We start from the raw sequence: 13,787 nt of genomic DNA on the forward strand, positions 1-13,787 counted from the left end.
GACGTGGCTTTATTAGACAATCTCATCCAGGTAACATGAACATACCTTGGCCTTTAACACCTCATGGTTCTTCTATTGTGAACATGACCCTCCAAAACAGTGTAAATAAATAATACAGATTCACGCCGTCCTAACAAAATAACAGCCAACAAACGTCTCGCCTCCCTCAAAAGTAACACATAACACGTATTCATGTGACTCATCATCAAAACATAACATCATAATCACCGTGTCGTCTACCACCTTGACATCTTTACAAAAACTCCGCGCGCACAATCTCCTCCCAACGTCTGGCAACCCCCTAATACTGTCACGTAATAAAAGCCGCCACCACCAACGACCACATCATCATCGTCTCACAGATCCCGACCAATCTCCGTCTCCCTCCAAAATAAATAAAATAAATCCCCCTCCTCCCCCTCCACCACCACCACCGCCGCCGTCGTCATCGTCGTCGTCATCCCGCCCGTCGCATGCGCACTGGGCAGGCGGCAGCGGCAGCAGCAGTCGCGAAGCGGGGCCCGGCGGCCGGCGCTGCTGCTGCTCCTCCTCTTGAACCTTGAACCTCTCCATCTGCTGCCAAGCCACAACAGGCATCATCATCATCACCACCACCATCATCACCATCACATCGTGACCATCAACACAGACGTCGCCACAGACGTCGCGGGTCCGGCGAGCCGGGGAGGACCCCGCGGCCTGCGCGCTCGGGGGGCTTCGCGACCTTTGCGCCGCCTCTGGCGCCTCCCGCCTCTCTACGAATTCTTTAAATTCGTTTCTTCGTTCGGGGTTCTTTTTGTCCTTTCCGTGTTTTGGCTTGGGGGTTGTGCGAGCACGACACGAAGCGAGGGGGAGAGGGGGAGACACGCGGCGAAGCAGCCTAGTCGCCTGCCGCCACACGCGGCGTGTTTCTACCGCGGGGATAAGGCGGCGCGCAGCACGAGAGGGCGAAGCGGCGTGAGACAGGAGACAGGGGAGAGAGACTACAGGGGAGAGAGAGACAGGGTAGAGAGACAGGGGAGAGAGACTACAGAGGAGAGAGGGGAGAGACAGACGACAGGGGAGAGAGAGAGACGGGGTAGAGAGGCTGCCAGGGGGGTGGGCGGCGGCGTCGTTCTCGCGCGGGTTTTGCTGCAACACGCGCAGTCTCCGTGGCGTCTGCCGTGCTGCTGCTGCTGCGGTGAACACCTCGCTAGAGGAGGTGGTGGTGGTGGGGTTGTTGGTGGAGTTGGTGGTGTGAGTGTTGGGGTTGGTGGTAGTGGTGGTGGTGTTGGTAGTGGTGGTGGTGTTGGTAGTGGTGGTGGGGTTGGTAGTGGTGGTGGGGTTGTTGGTGGTGGTGTTGGTAGTGGTGGTGGGGTTGTTGGTGGTGGTGTTGGTAGTGGTGGTGGGGTTGGTGGTGGTGGTGGTGTTGGTAGTAGGGTTGGGGGTTGGGGGTTCAGCCTCGCTCGGCCGGGACCGCGGCGAACCCGGAGCAGAACTTGGGAAGTTCCAACGCCACGTTTGGGAATCGGCACTGAAGATTCCATAATTAAACCGCAGTAAACATAACTTTGGGAATTGGCCTTAAGAATACGGCAAGGTACACGAGCTTGAATAATTATCATCGCTGTATTCGAATTCTGGATCTGGATAAAGAATTCGGGAGCCCGTAAATACAAACTCGTCAAAATAAATTGACCTCAGGACTTAGGAACGCGAAGGTTAAAATAATTCTCCCTGAACAAACCCCAATATACATCTACGTTGTTAAACTCAACCTCCAGGTCGAATACATCATCTTGCAGATCCCCCAAGTACAGCTCCGGGTCTGGTTAAACCGAATCGGTGACGACGCCAGACATCAACTTCACGAATCTGGAGCTCACAATCAAGAGTCATTAAAAGTCGAAACGAATTATCCGCAAACCTCACGGGGACCTCAAGCATCGATCCCGCGACACTCCACAACTCCGCCACTGGACTCAGGAGAAGACGTCTCTGCATTTCGACGTTTCGGGACCTGAACCTCGTGCGTCTGTGACCAGCGCCCACGAATCGCCCACGAGGGCCCCCGGTGGAACGCCCGGGGCCATGGAGGTGGTGGCGGAGGGGGGCACGGCCCCGCCACGTGGAGAGGAGGCCGAGGCAGCAGCCGGCACGGTGCGGTAGAGGCACCCCCAGCGCTCGAGACTCGCCCCCATCGCCGGCTCGCAGCCTCTCGGTGTGACGGCGACGTTTGGTTGTCGCCACTCGTCTTGTCGAGAGAGACGGAGAGACGAAGAGAGGTCCCGGAGAAGAGGAAGGAGGTGGCCGGTGGTGGATGTGCCGAGCGAGGTGTCCTCTGCTGTGCGTGGGCCCGCCGTCAGCCTTCCTCGTGTGGTGTTGAAGACACAACCAACAGGCCTCCTGCAACTACAGCAGCAGCAGCAGCACCACTGCTGTCGCCACTGTCGACCTCCACGTGTGTGCGTGCCGGCCAGAGAATCGCCACCAACGCTGCTGGATCTTTACCGTCGGACTAACGCGCTCCATACAGTACAGCACTGTACTACAGCACTGTACTACAGCACTGTACTACAGCACTGTACTACAGTACACGCCGAGCGCTGGGACGGAGGAGGCAGCGGCAGGGAGAGGCTCTCGCATGTAGAGGCGGGATCAGCCCCGTGTGCCTCGGCGTGTGAGAGTGAGTGAGTGAGAGTGTGTGAGTGAGTGTGTCTCGGTGAGTGAGTGTGAGAGTGTGCTGAGAGAGAGGACGAGGGAGGGAGAGGCACGATGCAGCCAGCCTACGACTTCAGCAGCGACGAGGCGGCCTCGAAATGGCGGGGACTGTTCATCGCGGCCCTGCGCAAGGTGCGGACGCGGCAACACAGCGTCGTGTGATAGTGGTGGTGGTCCTGTTGTACACTGATGTGTGTGTGTGTGTACACTGATGTGTGTGTGTGTACACTGTGATGTGTGTGTGTACACTGTGGTGTGTGTGTGTACACTGTGGTGTGTGTGTACACTGTGGTGTGTGTGTGTACACTGTGGTGTGTGTGTGTACACTATGATGTGTGTGTGTACACTGTGGTGTGTGTGTACACTGTGGTGTGTGTACACTGATGTGTGTGTGTACACTGTGGTGTGTGTGTGTGTACACTGTGGTGTGTGTGTACACTGTGTGTGTACACTGTGTGTGTACACTGTGGTGTGTGTGTGTACACTGTGTGTGTGTGTGTACATTGTGTGTGTGTGTACACTGTGTGTGTGTGTGTACACTGTGTGTGTGTACACTGTGTGTGTGTGTGTACACTGTGTGTGTGTGTGTACACTGTGTGTGTGTGTGTGTACACTGTGTGTGTGTGTACACTGTGTGTGTGTGTACACTGTGTGGTGTGTGTACACTGTGTGGTGTGTGTACACTGTGTGGTGTGTGTACACTGTGTGGTGTGTGTGTGTACACTGTGTGGTGTGTGTGTGTACACTGTGTAGTGTGTGTGTGTACACTGTGTGGTGTGTGTGTGTACACTGTGGTGTGTGTGTGTGTACACTGTGGTGTGTGTGTGTACACTGTGGTGTGTGTGTGTGTACACTGTGGTGTGTGTGTGTGTGTACACTGTGGTGTGTGTGTGTGTACACTGTGGTGTGTGTGTGTGTACACTGTGGTGTGTGTGTGTGTACACTGTGGTGTGTGTGTGTGTGTACACTGTGGTGTGATGTGTGTGTGTACACTGTGGTGTGTGTGTGTACACTGTGGTGTGTGTGTGTACACTGTGGTGTGTGTGTACACTGTGGTGTGTGTGTACAGTGTGTGTGTGTGTACACTGTGTGTGTGTGTGTGTACACTGTGTGTGTGTGTGTGTACACTGTGTGTGTGTGTGTGTACACTGTGTGGTGTGTGTGTACACTGTGTGTTGTGTGTACACTGTGTGTGTGTGTGTACACTGTGTGTGTGTGTGTGTGTACACTGTGTGTGTGTGTACACTGTGGTGTGTGTGTGTACACTGTGGTGTGTGTGTGTACACTGTGGTGTGTGTGTGTACACTGTGGTGTGTGTGTGTACACTGTGGTGTGTGTGTGTACACTGTGGTGTGTGTGTGTACACTGTGGTGTGTGTGTGTACACTGTGGTGTGTGTGTGTACACTGTGGTGTGTGTGTGTACACTGTGGTGTGTGTGTGTACACTGTGGTGTGTGTGTGTGTGTACACTGTGGTGTGTGTGTGTGTGTACACTGTGGTGTGTGTGTGTGTGTACACTGTGGTGTGTGTGTGTGTGTACACTGTGGTGTGTGTGTGTGTGTACACTGTGGTGTGTGTGTGTGTGTGTACACTGTGGTGTGTGTGTGTGGTGTGTACACTGATGTGTCTACACTGAAGTTTGGTATACTACAGTTGTGTACACACTGAATCGTATACATGATAGTAACGTGTGTGCACTGATGTCTTTACTGTGGTGTGTGTACACTTACGTGCATTGTGCTTCGTTTACACTCGTATGTCTAGTCTGTGATGTGTGTACACTGTTACGTGTGTATTGTGATGTGTGTACACTGATTTGGGTACTGTGATGTGCGCACAATAATGCGTGTACATAATTGCGTACAGAATGATGGGTGTACACTGAACACTGATGTGCATATGCTGATTTTGTGCGTAGGCTATACGAGGTGTATTATGATGTGCAACTTGATGTGTGTGTGCACACGTTGTGTGTAGAACGTGATGTGGAGTGGAGAGCTGTTTTCTCGTGCTGTCAACGTGTACGAAGTGGCGCTTAGTCTGCGCTGTGTACCGCAAGACGTGTTATGCAATCCTAGGTGTGTGTGTTGTTGTTGTTATACTTGCACTGTGCGCCCTTTGATGTGTGCACCGCGTGTGCTTGTGGAGTGTTTGTGATTGCAGTGTTGTACACACCACTCACAGGCGTGTGTGTGTACTCTGATGATACTAGGACCCCATTGTGGCTGCTGTGTGAGTACTGGACTCACAGGGGTCTGTGTACTATGTCGCTCTTGATTCGTGTGGGCTGATGGATCGTGTACTCAGGCACAGAGTCCAACGCACTGCGTGTGCCCCATTCATACGCATCGGGTACGAACATTTTAGAGTAGCGAGGCTGAGTACATGCACTCGTTGCGTGTACTCAGTCGTGGGCGTGCGTGTACCGTTGTGAGTGTGACGGCCCTTCGCTGGGGTGCTGTGCAGTGACCACAGGCGTCTTGCCTGCCACGGCACACGGCACACAGCCCCCCCAGCAGCCCCTCCCCCGTGTGCCCCGGAGGACGGTACAGATTGAACGCGGGACCGTGCTTTCCTGCCGGTGTTGGTGGTGTTGTTGTTGTTGTCGGCGCGTGTGTTGCCTTAGTTTGACATTGGCCGCGTTGGATGTTGCGGTGGTGTCGTTTGAGAGTGCCGGCCGTGTAGGTGTGATGTGCTGGTGCGTGCGTGGTGTTGTTGTTGGCGTACGCATTTGAGTGTGCCCTGGGCCCCCAAGACGTGTGTGTGTGTGCTGCGAAGCACAGTTCACGTGCGTGTGTGTGTGTGCACTGTTGTCAAAGCTCTCCTCTTGGCTGTCACTGATGCTGTACAGTACATGGGTGGTGTTTGTGGCCGCGCTGTGTTTGGTCAGTGGCATTGTTTTGTGCTTTGGTGCGTTATGTGCTGCGATTATGCATTGTGGAGTATTTAGCTGCTATACATTTCCACGTAATCAGCCACTTCGCTGAGCTGTCATTTGTGGCCAGGTTGCTTCTGAAAAAGAGCCAGGTAACTCAGTGGGACTTACCTGGTGAAAAACAACAATGTATAGTTTAGCATTCTTGTATGCATGAGCTGTACGTGTAGTGCGTGTGCAGTGTTGGTGTATCTCGACCGGGCCTGGGCCTTCCCGAGGTTGACTCAGCCTTAATTGCGTTAGTTGGTACGGTGTTAAAACATCAGCAGTGGGGAGACAAAGGCGGCCAGGCGCGGTTATAGCTACACCACCCCCTCGTGCACTGTGCTGCACTTGATCAGGCTCGCGAACAGCACCGGCCCCAACAGCTGATGTAGGTAGGCAACGTGGGGGATCGTGGTCTTCGGGGCATCTCTTGGTGTACACATGTTTGGTTAGTGTGCATTGCGGTGCGTGTGTGGTGTGGTGCGTGTGTGCTGTGGTGCGTGTGCTGTGGTGCGTGTGCTGTGCTGCGTGTGTGCTGTGCTGCGTGTGTGCTGTGCTGCGTGTGTGCTGTGCTGCGTGTGTGGCGCGTGTGTGCTGTGTGATGTAGTGTGTGGTGCATGTGTGGTGTGGTGCGTGTGTGCTGTGGTGTGTGCTGTGCTGCGTGTGTGCTGTGCTGCGTGTGTGTGTGGTGCTGTGCTGTGCTGCGTGTGTGTGTGGTGCTGTGGTGTGCTGCGTGTGTGGTGTGCTGTGTGTGTGGTGTGGTGCTGTGGTGTGCTGCGTGTGTGTACACGCTCCTGGCTGCTGACGCTCGCGGTGTCGGGGGAATGGGCGTTTAGGTATCCGGCATCTCTGGGAGCTCGCCTCACCTGTGCTTGTTAAGTTCTGAACCAGTGCCGGTGAGAACATAGGTTGGAGTCCTGGTCTCCAGTCTGATAACGCCAGAGTTTTAATATGCGGTGAATTTGATGTCCACAACCCAGTGTGGTCACCAATGACGACACTATATATGTGTCGTATAAAATGTGCCTTTTGCCTCTAATTTAGCCGAGCTCTCTATTCTTGAGGATTAATTGGCCTGGCCGACAGCGACAGGCCAAACCACTGGCTTGTCTGCACAGCTGAAGTGGATTTGTAAGATAGTCCCTTGAAGGATATTATTGCGGCATGTGTCTGTTGCTTTTACGAGGATAGCAAGAGCAGCCTGCATTATTAAACACTTTGCTGAGTAGTACATGAACGGTCTGCAGGAAGAATTGGGATACAAATTGTGAAAGGGTGCAATAGCAAATGGAGTATAACAAACCAAATAAATAAAGAACCGATGAGGAAGAGAGAGTGAGGCAACTACCGCTTGGCAGGGCATGCAGAACGCACGCAGCTGCCACGACCAGACGAACGCGCTCCCATCGTCGCTAGCCTCGTCACCGCTCCCACGAGGAAGACGGCTCGCGTCGTGAGCCGTGGTCCGCAACCTCTGCAAGAGACCCCCTTCACTCCGCCCGCATGGCTCGAGCGATGTGAGAGATTCCTCGTTGGAAAGTGGCAGGAGAATGTGACCGATGGTCATGTTGCTGGCGATGATTAATCCGCTTGTGGTGCAGGTGACGGGGTGGGTTATTACATTTCAGGACCGTGAGAGCTTGCAGCAGCTTATGTTGGCTTTCATCCAGCTGTGGATTTATTATGGCTGATGATGATAATCGTTAATGTTGAGTGCCGTAATCATCCATGTATCCCCCTAATCTTCGCTACTATCGTTAAACCTGAGGGTTCTAGCATGCCAGCCGATGGACATCATTGCAACGTGTGCATAGTCTCTGAGTTTTAATTCACAGCATCTTGAAGCACGCTGCCCATCAGTAAGCTTGGAAAGTTGTTGCCGTATGCTGCAAAACAGCGGTCGTGTTTCGTGCCATGCTGCGTATATTAGTGACATGTGTACAACATACTATATATGTGCTGTGCATAAATAGTCTGCCTTCTTGGCCAAGTCAGCACTTGTTGAGTGAAAAGTTATAAAAATAACACCCAATATTTCTTCATCTGTTGGGGCTCCCTGAGTAAGACCAGCTGTCCGAAACGTCGACTCTGTTAGCAAAGAGCAAAACGAGTCTTGTTGTTTATTCACTTTAAAGACATATATTAATCACAAGGAAAAAAACCAGCGAAAGCATCCCCAATACATCTTGGACACTTTGCGAGACCAGCACGAGTGTGTGTGTGTGTTCGCGTTGTCACATTACATGCCGAGCGGTGCTCCCATTACAGTCCGTGTGCTCGTGCGGAGCGCCTCGCTGGTGCCAACTCATGCTCGCCAGGCCACGGTGGCTGTAAAGTGGTAAATGTTAGTCTTGTATTTTTATAGCCGCCATTGTCTGACCCCCCGGCCTTACCTGCACCATAATGATTTTGGTCGCGCTGCAGCAAGGTGCCTGTGTGCGCGGTACGAAGGATCGCAATCGCGCGTCCGTGTTTGCAAACCGATCGGGGCCAGAAGGGAACCTGTGTGCCCAGGCCCCCGTGGGTTCCAGTACGTGTCTGGGCGAGCCGGAGTGTAGAATTGGACAGCATCGACGGTGTTCGTTTATGTTGATCTGTTCTACGTCCTTTAGGAGTTTTCTGCATGAAAGCCGAGAGCCCTGCTGGTCGGGTGTGTGCATGTCGTTTCATGACAACAAAAAACACCCAATTCTTACGGCTGCTGGTCTGCAGGAATGCATTTTTCCAGTCGCTTTCACTTTACACAGTGCCATTGCTATACCCTTAGGAACTTGTTTTCAAAAGTAAAATCTAGATGACAATGTTATCTTTGTTTTTGACACGAGAGTTTTAAAATGTATCATTATCTATATCCCATTTGTGTTATTGGGGTCATGTCGTGAAGGGCATAAACGTCTCCCGGAACTCCTCGCAGATAGTACATCGCATAATGTAACACCGTGCAACCACTTGGCCTGTTGCATCTCCTTGAGTGGGATGCTGGAACGAGATACGGAGTTTCTGCGCGCCCTGTGGAGAGCCGTTCTGTCCGTCGTTCACGACAACGAACTGCGGTCCTCAGCATTGGGTTAGGTTCAAGGAAGAAAAAAAAAATCTATTTTATCTGCAGGGGTTTTTTGTTTGTTAATCGTCGACCGGCCAAGGCAGACGAAAGCGTCGATGCAGCCACACTTGCTTTCCCGCGACTCACCCGGCGGCGACGGCGGCGGTGGCTGCGTTTGTTTCGCCGCGCGCTTTCACCTGCGGCCGGTGCCTTCCGGGTGCGCTGAAACGTTCGAGAGGCCAAGCACGCGGCACTTTGCCTGCCAAGAGCTCGGCTCGTGCCACCGCCTCGTCTGATCAGATTTCTTTAACTCGTACGTACAAGCCGGGCAAGCCGAGTCAACGGTGGGCCTCTCTCTGGCATCTGAAAACCACAGCACCTGTTGGAATTGAAAATAGCTGACCTATTTTTTTAAATACTTTGCAGAGGTTACTCTTTTTCAGATAAAATGCAGCAATCTGGTTTGCGCTCATTATTTGAGATACCTCTTAAAATTAACATAAACAGTTTTTTTGTTGGTGCGCAGATACATTTGTGTAATAGCACCATTTTCATCGCCTTAATGTCGCAATGAAAAATAGTCACATGCACGGTTATGTGACCGCGGCCTATGTGTACGAGGGTCAGTCGTTTGTATTTTGCTATTTTGTTATTGTACACTGTAATCTAACGCAGTGATCGGTCAGTGTATGAGTGTACATCATCGTCATCATCTGCCATAATCAGTTCACTGCAGGATGAATGCCTTCACAAGCTGCTGTCACCATGTCTCACAGCTCTGCGTTGTAATAAACTACCTGCACATGAGCAGATTCCGATTCAGAATCTTTATACTGGAGGAATCCAATGAGCGAAGTCCAGTAGTTTCGCTCCATCCCCTTGGTGGGCATCCCCGAGGAAGAGCTCCATCCCTTGACTGCCACGCCGTTATTATTCAAGACCATCGGCCATCATTTCTTCGAGTGACGTGTCCTGCTCAGTCACACTTTTATTCACAAATGGAATTATGACTTAAACCTGTGTGTGTTATCTAATCCATGTCGTCTTCTTCTGTCTATCTTGCAATGCAAGCCCAGGCGTGTGTATCTATGCTTCTTCGCATGCACATTTGATGACCATTCTTGAGCCAGTTGTACGCACTGGTTAAAAAAATCTTATTTGGGGCACGTTGCTGTGTTACTTTTCATGATCAAGTTTAGCTTTCCACAATCGCTGCACCCCCTTCTCCTCCACCTCTTTATTTTTGCTTCATATTTCTGCTCTCGGTCTGCCTTCAGTAGCTGTCGTGGATATTCACAACCTGCTGCTGTGTTTTCCAGTTTGTGACCCTCCCAAAGACGGCCCCCATTGTTGAGTGAGCTTGTTGTACGACCTTTAATTTGGCTCATATTTATCCTGAAGCCAATTTTGCAGCCTTTTGTCAAATTATTTGTATTATAACATTGCCTTTATTTAATTCCCATTTGACATTATGTCTATGTTGTCAGCAAATTGTAAGATTGTTAATGTTTTTCTCCATTAACATTTATGCCTTAGTTTCTCCAGTGTGATTTTCATCGAATATCTTCTCACGTCGTTCTGAATAGCTTTGTTGCAGAGCGGGTCACCTTGTCTGACTCCCATGTTAACATGCATCCCTCTACATTCTTCATCTCATCTCAGTGCGGCTGTTCTATTTTTTGTAAAGGCTTCTGTAATGTCTACATAAAAAAAAGTCTGTCTTTGCATGTGAGAGCCCTGGGTGACCGCATAAATATCTACTAATTAAATGTGTTTTCATCGTCTACAAAGGCACAGCATGAACCAAACTTCTCTTCCAGAACTTGGTTCCTGGGATGTGCATGGTCAATGGTAAACCCTGTAAATCCTCCTGGTTGGCCTCGGATTATTTTTGTTATGCTGTTCATAATGTTCTTCGTGAAAATGTATAGACGTACGATAAGGGGCCAATGGGTCTGTGGGTCTTCAAGTCCGTTTATCTACCTTTTCCGATAGAGGAATGATTGATCCGTCATTCCATGACACCTCTAAGTTTCAGGAAGCTTTAGCAAATAGTGGCTATTGTCTTTAGACATTTTTTTTTACCTCGGAGCCTCTTCATTTAAAATAATGATCATCAGTACTTTCTGGCTGTTAAATATTATATGGCACTTGGCTGTCATGTAATAGCCGCCCATTAAAACACTTTTAAAAATCCCTGAGCATTTACACATTATCGGACCTTTTCGACGGCAGCATTTTCTCGCATTAAGTGGTACGTTTTATAGAATATATTTTTTTAACTGGGAAAACAACCACGCTTCCTCCTGAATTATCATCGTAAATGCGTCCCACTGATGGCTTTCATGTTTGGCGCGCATTTGTAAAGCTAGCACAGACTCTCTTTCCTGCTGTCCACCGGTGAAAGCTGGCAGCATACGGTGAGCATGCGGGGACAGGTGTTTATGGTGTGATTACTGATGTAACATCGCATCTGTGTTTTACCTTGTTCAGGTCTGTAGGTTGGCCATGAGATTTTGATGCAGATATGATTTATTTAATCTACCCCTGCAGAGCTTTGAGTGTTGCCCCCCACCCCCCCGTCATACATGTGAGTTTTTTCCAACCACGGAATTTCGTTCCTCAAGTTTTTCCTGTTAAACAATTGTAAAAAAAAAATTCCCATGAAGATCACGGTATAATCAATACGGTATTAATTGTTGGGGGGGGGGGGTGCTAGGGAATTTGGCGCAGTATTCTCCTCTTCTCGACCTCCATCTGAGCCCCCGGTGACCCCTGCCCCTTCTGGGTCACGACCCCGTAGCCTAAGACCGTCCCCTTTATTCGCGCGCTGCTTTGGTGACGAGACAAAGGGAGAGGGAATCCCTCTGAGCGGCGAACGTGGCCGGGTCACGCGGTGCCGGGGGCGGGGGGGGTGCGACCTCGGCGAGCCCGTGTGTGTGCCGCACGCCGCTCCGCTGCCCTTTGTCCCCCGACGCTGTGAGATGCGGCATCGGGTGCTGCCCAGCGGTATCATCTTCAAACCGTCTTCCCCAATTATGTCGCGTCACCGATTGTGCCCCCGGAATCAACGCGCACACTAAGGTATCTTGCCTAAACAGCGCGGCCCAGTTCGGCAACGACCTAGGAATGATGCTACTGGCCATTGCTGGGCATCCTTTACGGGCCTGCCGTGCAGCAGGCTCAATGCTGCATTTGTCAACAGACAAGCAGGTGGCTTGTTTCTAAGCTGTTGCATAGAGATGCTCTTGACAAGATTACATGCTAAGGCAGAATTTGTTACGGTCCCTTATGCATTGATTGTAGACTGGCCTGCAAAGCCAATTTTGTTGAGACTTCAACCTAGAATCTGAACAGCGCCAGTGCAGTGTCAGACACGGCCACCACAGAATTATATTTTATAATGCACCTGAGCGTCGGTTCTTATCAGGAGTGTAACTTAGGATTTCTGTGTTGATGAGTGGGCAGAGTGTAAAGTTCTGTTCCTTGGGACTGCACGTGGCTGACACAGTGGGGTGGATACACACCTTGGCACCTACTGAGCGGTTGTGATGCTTATGGTACCAACCCTATGAGTGGGGTGTTCTCGGCCAGGATGTCACAGAATGTTCGTACCATCCTCCTGAGACCTCACGGAGGCTTTCAGTGTGTGCTCATTTCAGACTGTGTTGAACTGCTCAGCCTCAAGGGTGCCTAGGGGATGCTCTTGGTGGGTAAAAAGGCTAAACTCAGAATGCTGGGCCCAGGGAAAGGGGGTGGCGCTACTCAGCACTATGCCCCCTGTATCATATTCACCCCAGGGTGGGCAAATAGACACCAATTTATTTATTTATAATTAGAAGAAATTAAACCTGGCCGCGCCACCCACCCCTCTCGCACACTCGCTGTCTTGCTCTCGCTCTCTGTATCCAGCGCACAGTACCCTCATTTTTACGAAAGGTTGTAGGTTGTAAAAATAAAGTGAAAAACAGGCAAACAGTATGTTAGCACGCGTTTGTCCTCTGCTCGTCGGTTGAGGGCGAGTGTACAGAAAAGCGAATATACTCGTGCCGTTGCCTGAAATAATAATTCTAATTTATTTTGCTCTCCATCTCGTTAAGTAACAGCGCGGTGCCTGTGCCCGTCGCCCTAAAAGGGTGGCTTGTGCATGAAATTGAGACGTTGGGGACGAACGGCAGAGATTCCCTCACTCGTGGTCACGTCACCTGCTCCCCCACTCCACCACGCTCCTCGTGGTTTGGATTCTTGCGAGGTTTAGTGATTTCTTTTTTTTACACGGTTGCTGAGCACAGGCCCAAAGCGGCCAGCAACGCACAGCACCACATCAGAGTTGTAATCGGTCGGAGTAAACATTTGTATTGAATTGAGCAAGGTTGTGTGTGTGTGTACGTAGGGAATTCCATCGTGGAGTAGTGCGAGGACAGAAGCAGACGGGGAATTGCAGTGCGGTGGATGAACACAGTATGGATGAGACGAAGGGGAGGGGGTTTGTGATTTTTTTGTGTGTGTTGTGCGTTTCAAATGTAAGTTAGGAGACGTCACGTTGACTGTTAAGGAAAGGAAGCAGAGCCTTGTGCAGGACACGTCGCTAGAAGGAATGATGGCCAGCAGTCGAGGCTTAATGACTGAGCAGCAGCCCAAAAGTGGGAACGTGCCCGAGAGCGCTGACACCATTCTCCAGGAACACACGGCGGAACCGGGCCTTGCCCAGCACTGCCTGCTTGACCCGTCAATACATCTCTGCCTCGTGTGACATGTTTTCTCAGACTGACAAATATAATTTACTTATCACCACCATCGTTATTGTTTACGGCCGATGGAACTCTCTATTTGGTCAAAATGCACCCGTGCTCAAGCGAGCATTGGGCGGCGCTTATCTCCAACGTGGCCCTGAACAAGTCTTTGAAGTTTCACATTTTTCTGGCAAAGGATCAACGCTGTTTTAGCTTCCCACAACGTAGTACTCGTTTTATGGACATGGCACGGTAGTTTTATCCCACGTTGTTGAATCAGCCTGGTGCCACGAGCAGGCATCATCGCCCTTGGTGGCATCAATTCTCCAAACATCCATTCCCCACTCATTTCACCACCACCTGGTTGGACCATGTTGCCTTCTCTATTTAC

At 50.9% G+C, this 13,787-nt stretch overlaps 1 protein-coding gene across 1 annotated transcript in view; it reads left to right on the top strand.

Moving 5' to 3' along the window:
* The first annotated feature begins 2,545 nt into the window (after positions 1–2,545).
* SOS1 (SOS Ras/Rac guanine nucleotide exchange factor 1) overlaps positions 2,546–13,787 on the top strand; it is a 38,803-nt gene continuing 27,561 nt past the window's right edge. Inside the window, 1 exon segment of the mRNA XM_078596597.1 lies at positions 2,546–2,832. Within this exon segment, the coding sequence (XP_078452723.1) occupies positions 2,755–2,832 (78 nt within the window). The 5' untranslated portion in view covers positions 2,546–2,754.

This window comes from Lampetra planeri, chromosome 7 (genome assembly GCF_965212315.1).
Source record: "Lampetra planeri chromosome 7, kcLamPlan1.2.h2, whole genome shotgun sequence".
In the NCBI taxonomy this organism is placed as follows: Eukaryota; Metazoa; Chordata; class Hyperoartia; order Petromyzontiformes; family Petromyzontidae; genus Lampetra; species Lampetra planeri.